This window comes from Acipenser ruthenus, chromosome 2, assembly GCF_902713425.1.
Source record: "Acipenser ruthenus chromosome 2, fAciRut3.2 maternal haplotype, whole genome shotgun sequence".
Classification (NCBI taxonomy): Eukaryota; Metazoa; Chordata; class Actinopteri; order Acipenseriformes; family Acipenseridae; genus Acipenser; species Acipenser ruthenus.
Window position 1 is genome coordinate 2,646,884 of NC_081190.1, and position 16,794 is coordinate 2,663,677.

The window sequence follows — 16,794 nt, forward strand, 5'->3', positions numbered from 1 at the left end:
GAGAGGGCGGGGAGGACAGGGAAATTTCCCCGGGGTCCAGCTCCTCAAAGGGGGCCCAACGCCCCAAAGGGGGTCCCTGATGAAGGGGGAACTTTTAATAATAACAATTTTAATAATAACTTTTTTTTTTTTTTTTTTTTTTTTTAATATATATATATATATATTAATTATTTTAAAACAACTAGCCCTGCACAAGACCCTTTGCGTTCCCACCACCACATTAAAAAGAAAAACTCCCGTGCTGCACATCGAGCCGATGTGCTTCTGTGGTGTAATGATTGTGTATCCAGGTGCTGTCAAACACTTCCTTTCACACAATGATTTGAACTTTAGCATTTCATATTTTACTACACCAAAAAGCTGAAAAAAGGCGTAGCAATTTTATGTATTTTTTAAAAACTTTAAAAAACTTTAAAAGAACCCTAAAGTTACACAATATATACCACAGTATGAATTATTTTATTACTAAGATCTATAATTTGCTCAAAACAACGTGGTGCAGCAGTTTGTTAGAAAAATTGTATCGTGTAAAATAAATACTTTCTTCAGCTGGTGGTAAAGACAATTAGAGAACGATCCGTTATATTGCTTAAAATACAAATATATTTACCAATACAGGCTATTAGTTAAGAGCAGAGATGAGTGGTTTATTTTTGGCACGGGATAAATAAAATAGTGTAGCAACACCATTAAAATGTAGTTTATGCTAAAAACGTATGTTATTTGATGTTAACTAAGCTTCCAATTAATGACTATTACATTTGTACAAAAAAAATATTTATTCACTTATGTAAAAAAAAAAGTTTGAATACTGTAAATAAAATTGAGATATTGAAACTTCTAGGCATCGTTGACAGTTTCCTTCAAACCCATTATCAAAATACTGTATCGGTTGAAATGATCTTCCTCAGACACTGCTAAGATTGCGAGTATCATTGCTTGGTTTAGAAGCTTGGTTTAGACTACCTGGAAGTCAACTTTAAAACAAAATGCAATCCGATTTGCTCCTGACTGTCGAATCATACGATTGCATTAATATATGTATGCCTAAGTAAACAATTCAGTACATGCTCTTGCTGATATAGCCCTGATGCTTCACAGCTGCTGTTAATACTGTGCTTTTGTTTAGCGTGCTATGCTATTGGTTAATGAATTGAATGGATGTAATCCCTTCAATAACACAATGGAGAGACTGTCCGGGTTCAGGGAAGTTATATTTTCAATCACAAACAGCATTTCAGCTTCACACAGAGCAGCATTCAACTGTACAATATGTGATGGTGATCTGTTCTCCACAGCAACCTTCACTTTGTCTTTCGCACATTCAACACAGGAGATATATGTGTGCTTCAATTACATCCCTAGTGTGACCAAACTGCATAACATGCCCATGAGATTGTAGTAATTCATGTAGCCATTCGTTACCCTTACAGTGATTTAGAAATGGAAAGATAACACAAAGTGCTGCTAAATAAACGTTGGGTTATTGGTTGATCGAAGCCATTTCAAGCTGTTTTCTTTCGTTTCCATCGTACACGGCTGGATCGGTCAGTCATTTCCATGCCATGTGTTTGGGGCTTGACAATGTGCTCAGTGTAGCAGGTGTAGGTTTGGAGGTATACAGGAACAGTTTAGACACCACAGGCATCTCAAACAGCACCACGTCTCACCCTCTCACTTCCAACCAGGGCAGGGGGTTTCCAATTCCAATTCCAATTCCAATTCCAGTTCTTAAAATCAATCCCTTTGAAGGAATGGGAATTGATATTTTAGAGACATGCTAATTGTTGTGATTGTTCAACTGCTTTCATTTGAATCCAATTTAATTGACTTAACAGTGACTTCAGTTGAAGTAATGTGTTGCCACTGTGAGAAGCTCATTTGAACAGAATACTGCTAATTACAGTTTTGATCAATGATGTGGTGGGAGTGATTAAAAGGGAATGGATTTTAAAAAGTCATTGGAAATGGAGTTAGAACGGAAAAACAGGACTTGACTCCAACTCCAACCCTGCAACCAAATGATCAGTAAAAAAAGAAACCCACAGGAAACATGGACCTTCATTTGCAGGACTTTTATTGCTCAGACAGAGACACAAGGATTCCAAATGCTTTTTAGTTGGCACTTATGGTCTGAAAAAAAAGAAAAGAGAAATAAAACAATGATATGTATATGTAAGCCTCAAATGCAAACCTTGTATAAACATCTCAATAAACAAATGCACACAATATTTAAACATATGTGCTGGTAACACCCCCTAATCAGGGCTCTTGTGTGTCAATAAACTAGGACAGTGCTCCTTTAGAGACCAATAATTGTATTAAACAAATACAACATGTATATAAAACGCAGTGACCGCTCTGATGATTCCACTGGCAGTGCCAGTTTGGTATGACTGGCGCAATTAGAAAATGCCTGTAACATCATCCTAACATCTTACAAAGTTTTTGTAAACACCCTTTATTATACAATGTACGTTTCATTTATAGCAGTTATTTTTATGACCAACACCTGCAATATTAGCATAGCCCCTTAATTACCATGAAATGACACCAACTGGCCCTTTTTTTCATGAATAATAGTGCTACAATCACGGCGTGTACCTCTGTTTTCATTGTAAATGTAGGCAATGCGTGCCGTTACCTGATCGATCCAGCCATTGAAAGCAGACACGCGGGTGAAGACGGTCGGTTTCCTGATGTAGTTGCAGCCCAGCCCGGACACGAAGCTAGCGATGCCATGCACCTCCCAGATTCCAAGACTGTTCCGGCAGTTCAGGGGTCCACCAGAGTCACCCTTCAAAAGAGAACAAATCGGTCATTTGTAGTATTAGGTAGAAGCGCAGTCAATCAAAATATATTGTCCACATGCAAAATGTCTAATGAGTAGAAGACTGCTGAAGCGCTTTCTTTGTGTAGCTGCTATTACTTAAACACCTTTTTAGCCACTGCAACGTTTCTCATTAGTGATTTGTCTTTCCTGTATGGGACTTTAAGAACACCCTGATCATCAGTATGACTCTTTAAGTCAATAAGGTTATAATCTTAGTCTGCTTGCTATAATCTTCTGATATCCCTAATATTGCTCTGAGTGCAGTCAAGTGGGAGGCCTTTATCACAGGAGACCAGATTCTCCTAAGCAAATACCAGCAGCTGTCACTGATATCTCAGAGAATAAACGCAGGCAGAAATACCTCTGCATGCTATTCTATGAGAGGTGTTCACACCAGCCAGTTTCGTATATCCAGGTGACAGGGCATTCGTCTTGTCTGCTAAAGGGAATAGGCTTGTAAATGAAGTAAGCAGCGTGGCATTTAAGTTTGGACAGGCAGAGTTTTCGATAGATATTTAAATATCCCTCCTCTGGCAAGTCTTTCTTCATTCAGGCTCACTTTTTTATCCACTCTTTTTCCCTGCTGCGATTGCATTGTTTTCTTTAAAATCTAGAAGCCTCACTTCACAGTGTGGATCTGTATTGCACACCTTCTGCTGCCAGGGCACTGACTGACTGCCATGCTTCCCATCATGCTTATTAGCATTTCCACTAGTGCCAAGGTTTCTCACAGGTGACCGTTGCTATTCCTGGCTAAGAGGTAATACTGTAGATTCACAGTCCTCATCAGTACAGATAAAAGACGCTATATAAATACAGTATTGATTGATTGATTGATGCACAGAAGCTACTGTAAATCAAGGTCAATACATCAGGTCTATGAAATGCTATTCCTCTTTCTTAATTATTAGATCCAGCACCTTTGTTCAACAAAGTATAAGCCCTCACTGTAATATTGCACACAATACCAAAGTAAGTAATGTATACAGTATTAAAACAAACAAACAAAACATTATTTATTCACTAAATAACATGCTTTCTACTTTATGATGGGCATGTTTCATTGAAAATACTCTGTTTGGATAAAACAACATGCATTTAAGAATATTGTCCTCATTAAACGACTTTAAGAAATGCATGCTTGTGTAAAGTTGCCTGATCCTTGTATCCCTGGTCCTGTCTGACTGCTGGTCTACATGGTGCTCATTCTTCAGCTCCCTTACTGTCTTTGCACACCGGGCTGCTCTGCTGTAACAGGGGTTTTCACTCACATTGCATCCTCCCACAATGCCGTCACCGCCAGCGCACACCATGGTGGTCCTGAGAGCGACACCCCACCAGTCAGACTTGGAGCAGGTAGCATGGTCAACCACGGGCATCAGAGCCTGCTGGAGATTGTCAGCGATGGGGCCGTTAGCTGAAAGAAACCAGCACAGAGACATTGACAACTCTTCAGATTCACACTGCTGGAGATCTCTGGCTCGTAGGATTCAGGGGTTTAACACACAATTATATAACTCTTCAGATTCACACTGCTGGAGATCTCTGGCTCGGAGGATTCAGGGGTTTAACACACAATTATATAACTCTTCAGATTCACACTGCTGGAGATCTCTACACGTTCAACTAAATATTTGTGGTGCTTGTCTTGATCTCCTGAATTTAGTTTTGAGTGGCATTACCATAGTAAAGCATACTTCACAACATAGCATGTCCTTACTGTAGAGCCTGCCCCAGCCTGTGATGTAGCAGGGTTGATTGTTGGGCTGGATGGCCTCGGGTTCAGGGATACAGGCCAGCCTGATGCTGTCGCTCAGGGTCACATGCTCCGCCAGTTTGACCAGGGCAACATCATTCCTATAGGTGAGGGAGCACTTTAATCGATTGCGTTTTCATACAAAACAAAGAGCGCCGGTGCTGAGGAAACAGGTGAAAGAGGAAGCCACGCGCTTTCATTCCTAAAATACAACTGGATTTTACTGTTGTAATTTACATAGATACACTATTTCTCTACCCACACTAAATGTCTCTATTCTACCTGAATAATGCACAATCTGCAGGTGCTGACAATGTGCTGGTGAATAGAGAGTCATCTCTTGTGTGGTAAACATAAACATGAGTCTAACTTTACAGTAGCTTAAATACTGCCATAAAAGAATTGGAAAACAAGGTAAATAAAATCTGTAAATCAGAGATTTAAAACATTCAAATTAATGATAAAGGCACTGTTTGCAAGGTTTCTAATCGCAATACAACTCTACAGTGCCCTCGAATCACTTTTCTATTGCTTAAATAGAACACTTACCCAAACGCTACAAAAATGGGGTTCCATTTCTCATGAACAAAGAGCTTGTCTGCTGCGATGGCCTTTGATCCAGCCTCAACTTCCTTCAGGTTTTGCTTTCCCACTTCCACTCTGTAGGTCAAATCTTTGCTGGACAGAGAGAAGGGTTATTAACAAGCTTCCAAGCACTGTGGGTGACTAAGGCTGCCACGGTTAAACTTGTAAACTACCTGCAGTAAACTAGAGGCACTGTTTAAACGATGTGCGGGGTACTGGTGTATTATATTACATTTATATAAAAAAATAATAACTTTCAATTGGGCATTACACATTCGATTAAAACATGTAAAAGTACATTTTTTTTTTGATAGTGTGCATGTTACCATTGAAAAGTTATTTTTTTCTTCCTGTCAGTACAGACACACTGAGATGGATAGTGTGCACAAGTGTCTTTTTGTGGTTTTTTTCAGCGTTTACAATCCGCTAAAAATACGTTATTTGAAGTGACAAAGTCAGGGCGAGTGAGCATAAAGACAGCGATTTTTAAAAATTATTTTTTGGTATTTTTTTCTGCTTTGCTATCTTCTAGTTTATTTAATTGTTCTTCATCCAAACCGGCACATCTACTTTCTACTTTGGGATTTTTTGCAGGTAATTGGTCACTCAGTTTCATAGTTACAGCTGTACATCTGCAAGTGAGTGTGAGCAAGATGGCTGCCAATACTTAGTTTAAATTCTGTGAGGAAGTGCAGTGATTTAGAATATGTGACAAGGCTCCAAGTATTGTTCACTAAAAAGCTGCCTTAATACCTACAACAACACTAAGCCACAGCTTGAATAGTTTTCTGTTCATTGAATAGAAAAAGCAAGGGCTGGATGGTTTACAATAACTAAAGATTGAATCTGAGACATACATATGAATAATGATTATGAATATGAATATGACAATGCTTCATTTCCCCCATTGGGTTTCTGTTGCAAAGGAAGGAACCTCCTTACTTGATACAGTGAGCAGCAGTCAGAACCCAGTTAGTGGCGATCAGAGAGCCTCCACAGGTGTGCCTCCATTCGCTGTCTCTCAGGTATTGCAGGGAGATCTTGAAGAAGGGGGAGGGATTCATCAAGATCACGTCAAAGCACTATGATATTATCTGCTCACCTGTCTCATATACAGTAATTACATGCTCTGTACATGTTCTGTATGATTCTCTGGTGCTACTTTGATCATTATTTGCCATGCTTGCTAACTATTGTACAGTATTCCAGAAATACATGCTTCTGAAAAGACTCCCCAAACCTGATGGTGGGGAGGTAAGCAAGTTAGCATTGCCCTTTAATTTCACTGTATTTCTTAACACTTTATAATAAATATATATATATATATATATATATATATATATATATATATATATATATATATATACAGTATATATAACCCAGACCTCAAACCCTAGTAGATTAATGTTAATCGTGGTCTGTGAAACTATTTGTCAATCTTTTTGCTCGGACAAATAGTTTACCAGTGACGAATGAATGAATTGATCAGCTCCCTGGTAAACATATACAGCAGTAAAGGTCCAGTATTTTGGAAAGAGTACTGTACAGTAGCACAGTAACCAGGCATTGCAATGTCTTATTGCAGCATTGCTATTTCACACTGCAGTGTATTGTAGCAATACTGCAAAAAATAAATACTGCGGTATATGAAAATGCATGCAAGGATTTTGGTTGTTCTGCTCATTTTGTTAAAGCATGTTTTTGTTAATATACGCACGGACTGATAAAGATCCCACAGTGTACAGCTGCATGATAACCTGTATTCTTACCTGCCATGGCCAGCTGTGAGGGACGGCATCCACTCCATTCACCACCCTGGACACAGCAGGCTGGATAGCCGGGACTCCGCACCCGTAGGCTGAGACCAGACAAATGACATCTTCTTACATTCTAGCCTGTGTTACCTTGACTACAGCAGACAGCTAGAACTAAAGAGCTCTCCTGAACCTGGGCGGAAGTACCTTCACAAGGACTAATACAAAATAATAATAAAAACGCACAGTGTCTGAGTCATTGCGACTAGACCCGCTTACAATGACGATAAACATCATAAAAAGGTAAAGGGTCAATAAAAAGAAAATAAATAGGAAAATCCAATTTGAAACTACCAACTGTTTGAGCTGTGCCTCATTAAAGGAGTACTGAGCAATGCTTTAAAATAAATTGTATTTCAGTACCTCTTAGTTGCTTAGTACCTGTGGGATTATTTATTACAAAGTCACAAAAGCAAGCGACTGTGCAAAATGCTCTTTACACCATATACAATACACTTTAATTGCAGCACATTCAATTGCTCAAATTTCAATAATGTTTTTATTAAAAACTGGAAGCACACAGATGGTATGCACTTACCGCTTGCAAAGAGAAAGACGACGAGCACAATTGGGATCATTCTCTTTCTTCCTGAGGTGTGGAGATGCTGAACACCTGGGACTTATATACTGCAGCTACATGTCCTTATCTCACAAATTGAAGGGGATGCCGTGTGATACAGGAGAAGAAACCAAGGCCACCACAGCCAGATAAGATATCCCAGTGAATGTTTTACCAGTTACAGTTACAAACATACTGCATGCTAAAAATGGTGTCAGTAACTTCAACATTATGAAACGAAACCACAGTAAAGAAAGACATCACTAAAAACAAATTAGCATTTGAAATCTGATAAATGATAAAAGTTTAGTTATACTGATCTTTAATCACACCTTGAATCCCATCAGTGTCCAGCTCAAGTGGACCAGATTCTGCAGAGGTGTTTCCTTTACTGAAGTTGATGATCCATAAACAATATGTGACAGAGAAAGGGGTCCAAGGGCTATGGAGGACAGACAAATTAGTCGTCTGTCCTCCATAGACAACAATGGAGAGCAGTAGAATTATATTGCCCGAAGTCAAAGCCTGAGGGCATTATATAAACAGGGGGACAATAGTTTACCACAAATCACGTAATATCCAGTTCATATATGATTTATTAATCCCTGAAGACACCTTTGCCTGCATTTGGTTTCAGGATGTCAGAACTCTCGCAGAAGGTGGCTCAGGTCTTGAGGCTTGTATTTTTCCATGACTTCTCTAAGTCTGTGTTTTTCAGTGGAGATATTGCTGAAAGCTTTTGTGTTTTTCGTGTCTTGTTCGTTTAGAATTTGTTGACACTCATCTTCAGAAAACACTCTTCCGCCATATTTCTGTCTTTGTGATGTGAAAGGTGAGCATGTCGGTCTTGGTCAGAGCTGTTGCTATGAGTACCATTGCTCTGGAAGAATTCAAATCTATGTGCCGTTGCTATGAACATCGACTGTTGTTAAGGACTTCAGGGGCTACAGTGTAAAGTACTGTATAATCTGTCCCGTGAGAGTGTTTTCATTTCAGAATGCAATATTGTGACAGAGCGAATGAATCCTAGTTAACAATCTCCCTCCTGACCTGAGAGGGTGTGGTATAACAGGAACAGTGTGCCCTGGACTGGATGGGTTGGTAGTTCATTCCAGGTTCAGTCGGAAGCCGGCCATCCAGAAAGGGGGCAGAGTCACAATACCAGAAGTCATCGCCTTAATGTGGTAGGTGATGTGTCAGCCATGGATTGGAGGATACGTGATTGCACTCGCTACTGAAGGGGGCGTGACTGAGGGTATATCAGGGGATGTAGGAAAGCAATCTGTACCTTTTTTTTGGTTAAAAAAGGACCAGTGAAAGAGTACTGTGTTATAAAGAAAAATGAGTTTTTGTGTGTTGTTTTGTTTAGTGTCTATAATTATTTACACTTCACCATTGTGCACGTATAAACCTGTGACTCACCACTTTTACTAAGAGCACTCACCCTGGACTTGTGACCGTGTTGTGTTTGTGTGTGTCTTGTTTAGTGTCTATCATTATTTCGGGACTGAACCCTGTGGTTTATCTGCGCGATACACATTGTTGTGTAGAGCCAGGTATTATTATTTCTGGTTGCAAATCAAGCAACCCAGCTAAATAAAGAGCTGTTTAACTGTGAACTGTGTTGTTTCAAATAATTCCTGAGTACTGAATAACCTCTACACCTGCGCACTGCATCACCTCCACACCTGCGCACTGCACTTTGACACAAATATATATATATATATATATATATATATATATATATATATATATATATATATATATATATATATATATATAACATTTTTAAATTAACACCATCATGTGACAGATTATAGTTTGCACTATAAAAACAACATGTGTTGTACTTGAACACACCTGCAGAGCTTCACATTGAAGCACATAAAGAGCCAGGCTATCATATTAACCCCCACCCCATTGCTTAATCACAACCTAGCTTAATCAGAGCTTGTACAGGTGCACTTTCTCTGATCTGTTCCCATGACCTTCAAGCAAAGAAATGTTTCCATTACGTTGACCTGCCAGTGGTGATCCATTCCTTTAAAGGGGGGCTTGGGTCCCTCCTTGTTGTCTGTAAAGATATTGAATGAAGTGCAGCACAAAATATTCCTTTCTGGCACATCTAGCTTAATGCCTGAAGAAGAGATTGTCACCAGGATTTTCCAGTTGCATTCAAATTGGACAGGGTTCGTGTTCCGGCTTTGTGCACATCCATTATCTTTACTGGAACTTTTTTTTTTCAGAAAAGAGAAGCGCACTCAATAAAGTTATCAAACCAGAAAGAAGCAACTCAGACATGTAATTTTGGGTGTGTAAGTGTATAAAGGGTTTTCATATTGATTTTAGAATTGCAAAGGGTGTTTCTGTCTATATGTCGATTTCAATTAAATAGCTTTCAGAATCTAGCCCTATGTGCCCTCTTTGTAATGCTCTACCTTCTTTGAAACAATTCCTTAATCACCCTATATAGTGTGACATGTTCTGACTATATGTTATCTGGTTATTAATCACCCTATATAGTGTGACATGTTCTGACTATATGTTATCTGGTTATTAATCACCCTATATAGTGTGACATGTTCTGACTATATGTTATCTGGTTATTCCACAGAAAGAATATTCCTCCCAGTTTTTTAAATTCGTTTTTGTAATGTATCAGTTGCATGTTTTCACCATCAGCTGTTATGACAGCAATTATGCATCTGAGTTTCAACAGCAGACAAACTCCACACACACTGTGCAGAACCCCTGTGGCCCAGTACAGCAGTGCTCTTCAAGCAAGGTAGGCTTAAGTAGCTGAGCCTCCTGAAGGATGCTTAGACACCAATTTGAGCTGAATCAACAACCTCTTTCAGTACTCTTGACATGAGTGTGTGTCGAGCACGGAAAATGTCAAACTACAAACATATTAAAAAAATAAAGACAAAGCCTATCAATGCTTGTCTAGTTCCTAGCACCATGATTCCAAAGATTCAGCATTCAATCAATCAATCAATCAAGCAAATTTATTTTGTATAGCGCTTTCATGCCAAGGCATCCCATAATATAATATAATACACAATAAAATATCAAAACACATCCAAAAAAAAATGTGTGGGGGGGGTGGGGGTTGAAATACATATTAACACAATTCTAAAACAGGCCATCCCAATCTACAGAAAGGCCTGAGCATAATGATGTGTTCAAGTTTTGATTTAAATGCATTTATTGAGTCAGCTTTACGGATTTCAATTGCAAGATTGTTCCATAATACAGGTGCAGAATGACTAAAGGCTCTTCCACCACAAGAGCTACGTTTTATCATTGTAGTCACCAGAAGCCCAGCATCAGCAGATCTCAACTGGCGTCCAGGGACATAAGGGAAAAGCATGTCAGTAATATAAGCAGGGTCAATTCCAGAGACAGCCTGAAACGGGTAACCCATTCCATACACTCATCTCCTGAAACGGGTAACCCATTCCATACACTCATCGCTCTCTGTGTATAAAAGTGTTTCCAACCCTCTGTCCTGAGTCTGTCTACATTTAATTTCCAGCTAGGAACAATAGGGAGTAAAAACAAAAAAATGAACACAAGCGTTCACAGGTCTGAGCTGTTGTTTGTAAACCGTGTGTGAGGAGCATGGGATCGAAAGGGGATCCACACTGTAAAAGGGTTCGTGGCTTCATTACGTGTTCATACTTTCTGTTTCACTGTCTCTTTCTCAGTTTATACTGTTTGCAATCATTCTGAGTGGCTCTTATTGCAATTACTGAGAAGCTGTGCCACGGTTCTAGTTGCCACCCAAAAACAGGCTATATACAATATATACAGGCATGATCTTATCACACTGACAGTACAGTATAACCACTCTCATGGTCAGGAAGGCAGCACAGAGTTCCTCAGAAAGACAACGCCCAATGCCGAAACAAGTGTGAACTACAGTTGGTACATACCTTCTGACTCCAGCAGCTCCACCAGTTCAGAACAACAGTCCAGGCCATGGGAAACAGACAGATGCTGACTCTCTGAATCAAGCACAACCCTTCAGTACAGTGTTTCTCAACTCTATGCCTGTTGCCATGTTTCAGTAAACGTCTGAATTTCACAGTTTACTCTTATTGTTATCCACACAATGGCGCAAGCAAAGAAGATATGTCAGCAATATTCCATAATAGCACACATTGTATGTACTATGTATCTACATGTTGAGTATACCAGTGACTGTGGTTTCATTTTTTTTCATTTTCATGAATTATTTCTCTGTAATTCTCGGAACTAGTGGAATTAAATGTAAATAGTAATTGATGTTAATTAAATGGCATTGTTAATTGGCAATAATTCTTAATTTTTGTTATTTTCTGTGGCAAGGGGGTGATGATTAAGCTCAGCTGATCCTTAGGGGGCGTTGTTTTGAAAACGGTTGAGAAACACTACTTTAGTCCTTTATCTCTACCTGGAGGCATTGTGTTCTGAGGCACACAATCCCTTATCTGTCCTCACATACCAATGACATAAACCCCTCTCCCTGTGTCTCCCTCCATATGATCGGAATCATCTTAACATGCCATGATTCATCACTGCAGGTGTGGCTCATCGGTCATGCTCTAATATGCCGCTAGTGAATTTCAAGGTATACTGATTATTCTTTGTTTTGAGTAGTCGGAGTAGAGGTTATTGGTGTAAATGATTTATTAAATTCCCCATATCCAAACAAAAAAAGCAGCCTATCAAGAATAACAACTTTTAAAGGAGGCGATTCTGGGACTTTTGCACTTGTTGCTGTAGACTATTATAAAATGATGATTAGTGGAACACTGCTTTATGTATTGGTTTATGATAAAAGATCTTCAGTCCAAATGGCTTTCATTCTGTCACGGTTTGAAATTCAGCAAAATAGCCTGCAGGTATATTTGAAACAGTGGGGCTAATTTTCACAGCTTCAATGCTTTAATGCCATGCTAATGTTACAATTAGAAAACTAAATACATTTTTTTTTAAAACACAACACATCAGGTATTCAATGTAGGACATTGGTGTTTTTTGTTTTGTTTTGTTTTTTTAACCTTGAAAACCTTTGGTAATTTGGAGTGAAACTTTTGAAAATTGCTCCTAATGGCTTTACCCTTCTGTACATTTAGAGCACAATTACAATACTAATCACGTACTGGCCCTTGAAAGGCAACAGTAACTACATTTTCAAGAGCTTAATTAACTAATTAACTTGTCTGATTATTATTATTATAATTTTTTAAAAAACAAACAAACTCTGAGAAAGAAAAAGTGCAGCTATGTGGTCTCCCATCTGCATAACCAATACATTCAGTGTAAATGGCAATTTTGTTCCCGGAGGAAACCCAAGGGCTGAATGCATCGATTTCACGAGAGAAAGAGCAATGAAGACAGCAGGACCGCGCTGTAAATAAAGTCTGACTGGCTGTCGATCACACTGTGCTTGGGCCATGGCATTGCCATAGCAACCAGAGAGACCTGATGTTAGGTGGCCCTCTCATTACCTTTGAAAACACTATTTACATTACAGTACAATTTGTACAACATTGATGCCGAGATCAAGCTAGCGCAGTGCGGTACTGCTGTGTTGTACAAAGATGAAATTCAAGGGGGGCTGGACTGCATTCTTCTGTAGGTTATCCCTGTGTACAGTCTGCCTTGTTGACATTCCAGGTTGGTTACATTCCTTATTAAAGGTTGCTCTGTCTGCAGTTTCCCTTCTTAATAGGCCTGTAGTAGGGCTGAAGCCTTGCACATGTCATTTGTGAAAATAAAGTTTTGTTCATTTTGAATTTAAGTCTGGCGGGGATTTAGTTAAAATCCCATCCCTGCAAAAATAAGTGTGGAATGTAGCTATTCCTCAAATGGGCTAACGTGGCTAATTTTTAGCTTGCTGCTCCGTTATTGCTGTAAACCTCATAATGGCACAGGTGGTAGCGTCTCAGGCTTCTGCCAATTGCACTTCGCAGGAATAAAATCAGTGTTCACTTGTTGCATAAATTACACAAACACATCCGAAAGCTACAAGCAAGGCATTTGCCTGATAACACAGATTAAACGACCAGTTGTTATTATACTCAGTCATGCTCAAAGAAGATTCTCCAGAAGGAGATGTTTGGGCCCATCTGTGGGGAACATTTGCACCCATCTGTGCAGATACTGAGGTGTGAAGCCCTAGCCCCTGTGTTGTGCTTGAAAGGAAACAGGCGGCCGTCTGTCTCATCGTGAGCAGTTTGCTCGTAATCCATATTGAGATTAAAGGAGCAATTCTTCATTGGTTCTGGTTCAGATCCAGATCATCAGATTTGCTTGTTTATTGCCAAGACCTATAGGCTTTGCAGTCTTCTTCCAAACTTTTGTGAAAACTTTATTTCAATAAACATGAAGTTGGATGGTCTTCATAAGCCATTATTTTGCTGACTGATTTTATCTTCATCAATTTAACAGAATTTTCTTATTTAATAGGATAAGCCACAACGGGATTGTTTTAGAGCATTTTACAGCACCAGGGAATCCCTGTGGTTCACATCAAACACATATTTATAAAGGTATTCCTGGGATAGCCATGGATAGGTGGTTAATGCAATCCAGAGTCATTCCACCAGTCCTGTAAAATGCTCTATAAAACCAAGCTGTGGCTTATCCCTACAGGGACTAGGCTGATCAAACCATCCCCTTTGTTGCAATGAAGGAAAAAATGAAAGCACCTCTACAAATTCTCTCTGCCCTTAAAAAATATTGTATAAAGCTGACCCAGAGTAGAAAAATGAATTGTTTAAATTACACAAACTGTCCAATAAATCTTTATTAGAGTTTAGAGAAGATTGTCATTGCCCAAATTCTGAGCAACAAAACATATGTCTGTGCGTGTGTAGAGTAGGTATGGATCTTCAAGGGTTTGCCTAACACAGCGCATCTTTGAAACCGGTTTTCATAACCCCACAATCGTTTGCTATGTTATGCTGTCCTCTTCCTTACTGCCGGCAATGTTTCACTTCCAAGCAAAGTACAAATGCAAGAATACAACAGAAACATTGAATTTCTCAAATCCACTTCATTCAAGGACATGTCTTAGATTAGATGTGGGAAGGGAAAATGTTCCGTTAGTAAGACAGTGCTCCTGGATCTTTCTATCCAGTTAAACCCCCAGGGCCATATTTTAAACACGTATGCACAAAACCTTTTTTAAAGAGAGGAATAAGACCATTTGAATGTTAAAAAAAACCTAATAAAAATACAAAGGTTTACTTTGCACTAAACTTGAAAAAAGGACATTAAAGTCATAAAGCACATTATGCATTTTTAAAATAACTTTTCTTCAAAGCGTGCATTTGTACAGTATGTCTATTTAGTATAAAGCCCAATGCTGTGTGTACATCCATTAGCCATCACTCGACTGAAATACAAACTCGAGGTCAAACACAAGAACAGCTCATTTGAAGCTGCTTATTTGTGATGCTGATTTTATCTGATAGAGAATTGTTTTGCATTTTTAGTAAACTGAAACCAGGTGGACACCAGGGGGCACTAAAGTGCTTGGCTAAGGAGAGAGTATTGAAGTGCGGATAGTGTTCTTTTGAGAAGGTTGCATTGTGTAATTCTCTGCAGGAATAGTGAGGCTCTCTTTCATCAGTGGCAAGAAATCATTGCACTGGAATGTGCTTTTATTTGGTGTGAGATGACACTCTGGTTCTTCAAACCTCTATAAGCAGTTTTGCATTGATTTTAAGATTTTATTTTTAACTTATAAAGCCCTTAATGGATTAGCACCCAGTTATTTACAGGAGCTGTTGATCCCACACATTCCTAAGTGGAATCTTATATCTCAGGATGCAGGGCTTGGTTATTCTGAGGGTAAATACTAATAGTATGGGAGGGAAGGCTTTTTCTTATAAGGCTCCTATATGATGGAACGCTCTGCCTTTTGTTTGTCAGAGAAGCTCGGAGTCTTGTGTTTTTAAGTCAAGATTGAAGACCTATTTATATTCACAGGCATATTTATTATAGTCTTTTTATTATTATTATTATTTTTTAATATTCATGACTGGAAATTGATTTACTTTTATTTAAAATAGTCTTTTTATTGTAATCTTTTTTATGCTATTTTAATGCTGTATTCTGCTGTGTGCATTGGGTTTTCTGTAAAGCACCTTGGGGTCTATGACGTAAGGTGCTGTATAACTGAAATAAATAAATAAAAATGTGTCGTATAATATTGCTAAGAACTTTAAAGGATTGTTAACTAAGGTTTTAAAACATGTATGATCTTACATAGTATGAGTTCCAGCAGTATTGTCACTAATTAATTAAATGTTATTAAAGCTAATGAAGGGAAAGGAAATTGATTAAATTGGTTGGCAATTGGTAGGAACATAAGAAAAGTTTGGCAATGAGAACAGGCCATTCGGACCACCAAGGCTCGGCCCTGGGTAGCGCACTGTTTGTCCATACTAGGGGGATGACATTTAAAAAGGGCGGAATCATTTCTTAATGTTCCCAGTGTTTTATATCTACTGGTGGCATGGTCTGTGTGTCAGAGGCACTGGGACATCGCTGTGAAGACTAGCGCCATTCATTATGCAGAGGAATTAGTCCAGCACATTATCTCACTCAGTCAGTTTCGCAGCCATTAACAATTAACACATCAAAACACTCTGGCTTCTAAACTCTCTACCATCCGTCCCGCTCTGTAATTGTGATTTTAATACAGTTGGCCTAGATCTCTGTAACTGTGATGTTGCAGCTTGGCAGGCTGAAATGAGCTCAAACAGCTGGCTTGTCTAAAAAGAGGCTGCATATGAGCCTCTTCTGATCTGCACGGGCTTTTCTGTTGAATGCTGGAATGATTTTAGTTTTACTAATAAACTCCCCAGTGAACTTTGCCACATATGTACACAGCTGGCATTAATTTGCCCGGCTCAGTGTATATCCACACATGCTGTGACTTATTTAGCCGACATACAGTGCAGACAGAACAAGCCGCAGATCATTTACAATGCTGTGTGTTTTGAGTCTTCAGTTTATTCATTCAGAATTCTATCACATTTAGTTAATTACCATGCGATGTGGGCTTCAACATTGCCTCCTAGGGCCGTTGTTTGTTATTTGCACTCTTCGTCAGCTACATAAGCCACAGCACATGTGGAAATACCTCAAGCGACTTTACTGACAATGCTGCACTTCAGATCTATTACATCTGCTCTTGTGACAAAGCTACAAGGGTTAAAGCCATTGCACACCGGATCTGATCCAT

At 39.0% G+C, this 16,794-nt stretch overlaps 1 protein-coding gene across 1 annotated transcript; it reads right to left on the reverse strand.

Moving 5' to 3' along the window:
- Nucleotides 1-2,060: 2,060 nt before the first annotated feature.
- LOC117404100 (chymotrypsin-C-like) lies at nucleotides 2,061-7,589 on the reverse strand. The gene is made up of 8 exons (XM_034907087.2): nucleotides 7,527-7,589; nucleotides 6,944-7,032; nucleotides 6,117-6,214; nucleotides 5,139-5,267; nucleotides 4,554-4,690; nucleotides 4,105-4,250; nucleotides 2,645-2,797; nucleotides 2,061-2,133 (listed from the first exon to the last, which is right to left on the reverse strand). Exons 1-8 carry the CDS (start codon nucleotides 7,564-7,566, stop codon nucleotides 2,116-2,118), a joined length of 810 nt encoding a protein of 269 aa, XP_034762978.2. The 5' UTR covers nucleotides 7,567-7,589; the 3' UTR covers nucleotides 2,061-2,115.
- Between the last annotated feature and the right edge of the window lie 9,205 nt (nucleotides 7,590-16,794).